The sequence below is a fragment of the Lathamus discolor genome, chromosome 5 (genome assembly GCF_037157495.1).
Source record: "Lathamus discolor isolate bLatDis1 chromosome 5, bLatDis1.hap1, whole genome shotgun sequence".
NCBI classification, from domain to species: Eukaryota; Metazoa; Chordata; class Aves; order Psittaciformes; family Psittacidae; genus Lathamus; species Lathamus discolor.
The window spans coordinates 92,267,211-92,273,210 of record NC_088888.1 but is presented as its reverse complement, the minus strand read 5'-3'; the positions used below and the strand labels follow the sequence as shown (position 1 = coordinate 92,273,210).

The 6,000-nt window shown below is 43.6% G+C and overlaps 1 protein-coding gene across 1 annotated transcript in view; it reads right to left on the bottom strand.

Moving 5' to 3' along the window:
• Nucleotides 1–516: 516 nt before the first annotated feature.
• TPO (thyroid peroxidase) overlaps nt 517–6,000 on the bottom strand; it is a 51,210-nt gene continuing 45,726 nt past the window's right edge. The window contains exons 16-17 of the mRNA XM_065679182.1: nt 701–770; nt 517–603 (exon numbers count right to left, since the gene is read on the bottom strand). Of these exons, the coding sequence (XP_065535254.1) occupies nt 594–603; nt 701–770 (80 nt within the window). The 3' untranslated portion in view covers nt 517–593. The remainder of the gene's footprint in view (nt 604–700; nt 771–6,000) is intronic.

Sequence of the window (6,000 nt, the reverse complement as noted above, 5' to 3'; positions counted from 1 at the left end):
CTTTGGCCTTACAGCACAAGTTCAGCACTGTGGTTTGGATCTGTTTCCCTTGAAGTGCTTTCCTCTGAGTTATTCCTGGTTAACAAGGTCTGTTTGGAGGTTGTCTGTCTAGGCTGTATGCAGAAACTTGAGATTCACATTTACATAGGCCCCAGCACATGGGCTGGCAGGTATTCCAGAAGGCCATGACAACAAATCTATTCTGCTGTGTCAAGTGCCAAAGTGTCTTTTACCTTTTTCACTCTATCATGCTGTATTTCTGTTGAGAACAGAGGTATGATCAAATACAAAATGTCACACAGTGATAAAGCAGCAAAGTTTTCCTAGAAGGTGGAATTTGTGCCACTCCAGTGATGGATAGGCAATGCATCTTCAGCTTCCATTTGCATCCTAGCAAAACTGGTTTGCTATCTTGGGAGTTGGCAGACATCCATCAGCTCAACAGATGTGTATGCTTCCAGTGCCATGTACCACCACGTAAAATGAAGGTGACCCTCGCACCTGGGAAGTCTGATTGTCAGTTCATCTTGAATTTCAGTATTCAAAGGATGTAATCATGCGATTGACAGACTTCAAAGAGAGGTTCACCAAATTCACTTGCAGCTTGTGAGACAGGATGAGAAGAAAAATAGTGAGAATGGTAATACCTCATTAGCTTTCTGCCAAAAGTCCTACAGAAGATTTAAAAAAATGATGATACCTGTAACTTAGCTTCGTCATTGTCAATGCTCTTAGCTTTCTATAAACATACAAAACTTTTCTTATGTATGCTGAAATGACAAAAGCAATTGCCATGAACAGTCAGAAATCATAATATAGTTTTAATATTTTTCATTGAAACAGTCTAAGAGGAGGGGACATTTCAGAAAAGAATATAATAACTGCTAAACACTGTAAAAACCATCTTCTATTCTTCTTTAACTCAAGCAATTATTTTTGCTGTTACACATCTCTGTCATTAGTCGAATAAAATTGTGGTTTGAGTTTAGTTCACAGTTAATTTGAAGTGCTGCAATTTTTTCCTTCAATCTACTCTCTTTACCTTCCCCTGAATAGAGACTAGTATTTATCTTAGTTTCCCAGTTAAATATGCAAACACACGAATCCATCTACTTGAAAATAAAAAAACAAGCCCATAAACAGAATACCAAAAGATTATTTTAAAACATCTGAATAGCACGGAATATAGAGCTCTCACAGCAAAATCTCAAATAAAGGCAGCATTTTCTTAGTTTTGACAGAAGTGTGAAAAGTCATGGTTTTTGTCACTTCAAACCAGCTGGTTTTCTCACTCCTGCAGGGTGAGGTGTTGAGAGTACTGAATGACTTTGCAGACTAAAGCACACACTGTGATGATTCACTACTTACAGTGTTCTGCATTTTGCAGCACAGCAAAGAAAGCTGGTCCAATACTATAATTCCAGGAAAGTTTAAAGAAGCATCATTTTCAGTATTTACATTTGCATTAAATGCAACATTTTCACCAATATTAAATTCTGGCATAATTTCATTTTCATAGAATCATAGAATCAACCTGGTTGGAAAAGTTAACTATATCAAGAAATTCTACCCGGAGGGAAAGTCTGAATATTTAGATAAATAAAAGAAAAAGTTGGTTAAATTTACAACTGGTGTAGTACTTTTCAACTCAGTATTGTAAGAAAAAGAAAATTATCATGATGACCCCTAAAGTGATAAAAACTACCAAAGAGTGTTTAGGAAGTGTTCCAGCATCTGCAAAAAGAAAAAGTAAGCCATATAAATAGCCATATATAGAATAATAGAATCACAGAATAGTTAGGGTTGGAAAGGACATTAAGATTTATTATTTTATTATTTCAAACCCCGTGCCATGGGCAGGGACAATTCACACTAAACTATGTCACCCAAGGATCTGTCTAACCTGGCCTTGAACACCACCAGGGATGGAGCATTTACCATTTACTTGGGCAACCCTTTCCAGTGTCTCACCACCCTCACAGTAAGGAACTTTCTCCTTATATCCAATCTAAATTTCCTCTGTTTAAGTTTTAACCCATTGCCCCTTGTCCTAACACTACAGTCCCTAATGAATAGACCCTCCCCAGCATCCTTAGAGGCGTCCTTCAGATACTGGAAGGCTGCTATAAGGTATCCATGTAGCCTTCTCTTCTCCAGGCTGAAGAGCCCCAACTTCCTCAGCCTGTCTTCATACGGGAGGTGCTCCAGTGCCCTGATCATCCTCGTGAACCTCCTCTGGACTTGTTCCAACAGTTCCATGTCCTTTTTATGTTGAGGACACCAGAACTGCACACAATACTCCAGGTGAAGTCTCACAAGAGCAGAGTAGAGGGGCAGGATCACCTTCTTCCACATGGTGGTCATGGTCCTTTTAATGCAGTCCAGGATAAGGTTGGCTTTCTGGGCTGCGAGCACACACTGAAGGCGGCTCATGTTCATTTTCTCATCGACCAACACCCCCAAGTCCTTCTCCACAGGGCTGCTCTGAATTTCTTCTCTGCCCAACCTGTAGCTGTGCGTGGGATTGCTCCAACCCCGGTGTAGGACCTTGCACTTGGCGTGGTTAAACTTCATAAGGTTGGCATCAGCCCATCTCACAAGGGTGTCAAGGTCCCTCTGGATGGCATTCCTTCCCTCCAGTGTATCAACCGAGCCACACAGCTTGGCGTCATCAGCAAACTGGCTGAGGGCGCACTCAATCCCACTGTCTGTATCACCGACAAAGATGATGAACAAGACCGGTCCCAAGACCGATCCCTGAGGGACACCACTCATTACTGGTCTCCAGCCGGACATTGAGCCATTGACCACAACTCTTTGTGTGCGGCCATCCAGCCAGTTCTTTATCCACCGAGTGGTCCATCCATCAAATTGATGTCTCTCCAATTTAGAGAGAAGGATGTCGTGTGGGACAGTGTCAAACTCTTTGCAGAAGTCCAGGTAGATGACATCAGCTGCTCCACCCCTGTCCATCAGTTCCACAGCTCCATCTTAGAAGGCCACCAAATTTGTCAGGCAGTCTTTCCCCTTATTGAAGCCATGCTGGCTGTCACCAAGCACCTTGTTGTTTTTCGTGGGCCTTAGCATGCCTTCCAGGAGAATCTGCTCCAAGATTTTACCAGGCACAGTGGTGAGACTGACTGCTCTGTAATTCCCGGGGTCATCCATTTTCCCCTTCTTGAAAACGGGGTTATATTTCCCTTTTTCCAGTCATCAGGAACTTCACCTGACTGCCATGATTTTTCAAATATGATGGCCAGTGGCTTAGCAACTTCATTTGCCAGCTCCTTCAGGACCCGTGGATGGATTCCATCAGGTCCCATGGACTTGTGCATGTTCAGGTTCTTAAGATGGTCTCGAACCAGATCCTCTCCTACAGTGAGCCCAAGGTCTTCATTCTCACAGTCCCTGTGTCTGCCTTCCAAGACTTGGGTGATGTGGTCAGAGCATTTGCCAGTGAAGACTGAGTCAAAGTAGTCGTTATGAACCTCAGCCTTCTCCAGATCCTGGGTAGCCAGTTCTCCTGATAACTTCTGGAGAGGGCCCATGTTGTCTCTAGTCTGTCTTTTATTTGCAGTGTAACTACAGAATCCCTTCCTGTTACCTTTCACATCCCTAGCCAAGTCCTAACCTGCTCCCTAGCTTCCCGAACAACATCCCTGTATTCTTCCCAGGCCGCCTGTCCTTGCTTCCACCTTTTATAAGCCTCTTTTTCCCCCTCTAAGTTTCCTCATCAGCTCCTTATCCATCCAAGGAGGTCTCCTGGCCCTCCTGCTGCACTTCCTTCTGGTCGGGATGCAACAGTCCTGAGCCTGTAGCAGGTGATCCTTGAATATCAACCAGGAGTCTTGGGCCCCCCTGCCCTCCAGGGCTATATCCCATGGAACCTTACTAAGCAGGTTCCTGAAGAGGCCAAAGTCTGCTCTCTTGAAGCCCAGGGCAGTGAGCTTGCTGCACACTCTTTTCACTGTCCTAAGTATCTCGAACTCAACCATCTCATGATCGCTACAACCAAGGCTGCCCTGGAGCGTCACATTTCCAACCAGCCCTTCCCTGTTGGTGAGCACAAGGTCAAGCATGGCACCTCTCCTTGTCAGCTCCTCTAATATTTGCAGAAGGAAGTTGTCTTCCACACAACTGAGGAACCTCCTGGATTTCATGTGCAGGGCCACACCGTCCCTCCAACAGATATCAGGGCGGTTGAAGTCCCCCATGTGAGCGTCCCCCATGAGGGCCTGTGAGCGTGAGGATGTTCTTATCTTTCTATATAGTGCTTCATCCACAGAGTCCTCTTGATCAGGTGGTCTGTAACAGATCTCCACAGAAATGTCTCCCATCATTGTTCTCCCTTTAACCCTGACCCACAAACTCTCTGTTGACTGCTCACCTGTCCCCAGAGTTCCATACTCTCCAGCCTATCCCTAACATCCTCTTCCCCGCCTGCCAGGCCTGTCTTTTCTAAAGAGCCTGTAGCCTTCCATTCCAACACTCCAGTCATAGGAGCCATCCCATCATGTTTCTGTGATACCTATTATATCATACCCCCGTAGACATGCACACATCTCTAACTCATCTTGTTTATTCCCCGTGCTATGGGCATTTGTACAATGGCATCTGAGCCGAGCTCCAAATGAAGCCGTCTCATTGGCTGGAGCGACTGGAATATCTCTGCATTGCTCTGAGCATTTATTATAGGTGTTGGCAACTGACTGGGTGTGTTGGGACAGAATGATGTCCCTCTCTCCGAACATATCTAATTTTAAGCTTGCTTGACCAGCCTGGCAAGCCTCCTACCAAAACCACTCTTCCCCTTGTCAGACCAGCTCCACCAGGCTTCAGTAGACCTGGCCTCCTAAATTGACCCCTGACTATGGCACCACTGTTTTAACCATTTATTAACCTGGCAAATCCGCCTGGCCTTTTTAAGGTCCTCCCCTTTCTCTTGGAGAATTGACGAAATGACTATCTGACCTCCAGAGACCCTAACCACCTCTGCCAGGGCTCTATAGTCCTTCTTTATGTTCTCTGGGCTACTGCTGTCTATATCACTAGCACTCACATGGACTACTAGAATTGGGTAATAGTCAATGGGACTTACTACACCAGGCAGCCTCTCTGCAACATCCTGATCCATGCCCCTAGTAGGCAACATGCCTCCCTTGAGACTGGGTCAGGTTGATAGATGGGTGCAACACACAGTAACTATACTGCCTAGACAATAATTTCAAATTTGACAATAAAGGTGTATAGTATTTCCTTAGAAAGATCAAAGAGCTTGTGTACTACAGAAGTAGATCATAATTGTCTCATGACTATTTTGTGATACTTCTCACCCTATTTCTTATATCCACATCTTTTATCTTCTGTCTAAAGTGTTTCTAAAGAAGTAAATGAACGAGGAACGGCTGCATATTTATAAAACAATAGAGATAATAGGTTCTGCCTCAGAGTCATACAAGTACCTTGGTAGAAAAACAAGAAAAAAATCAAAACTCAGGTAGACACTTATGCTCAGTATTTTACTTAGATTGGGCTAGTGATGAAGTTCCTGCTTCTCTATCTTTCATTTTTGGCAAAAGCAGCTAACAGGATCTGCATATTCTCTCAGCTTAGATGGTCTTTGGGATTAACAGTTATGAAAAATCCCTTAGTGGGAGTTTTTCTCTTACCAAGGCAATGGGAGCTAAATTATTTGAATTTTTTTTTTCATTTATGCCATTCAGACTTGTTAAACTGGCTATGGCAAAGATTTATGACCAGTTCTCAAGTTATAATATTAAAAAGCCATAAATCAAATTTAAACATCTAAAGAAAAAAGCAAATAGATACAGTATAATCTCAAAGCCAAAGGCACAAGAGGAAATGCACTGAAATAACAGTAAATGCAATATCATCAGTGGACCAGTTATTAACAACAGCTGAATAGAACAGTTTCTTCCTGAGTGGGAAGAAACCCAGGTATTTCCAGAGCAAGGTTTCCGTAATACTGAGACTAACGGG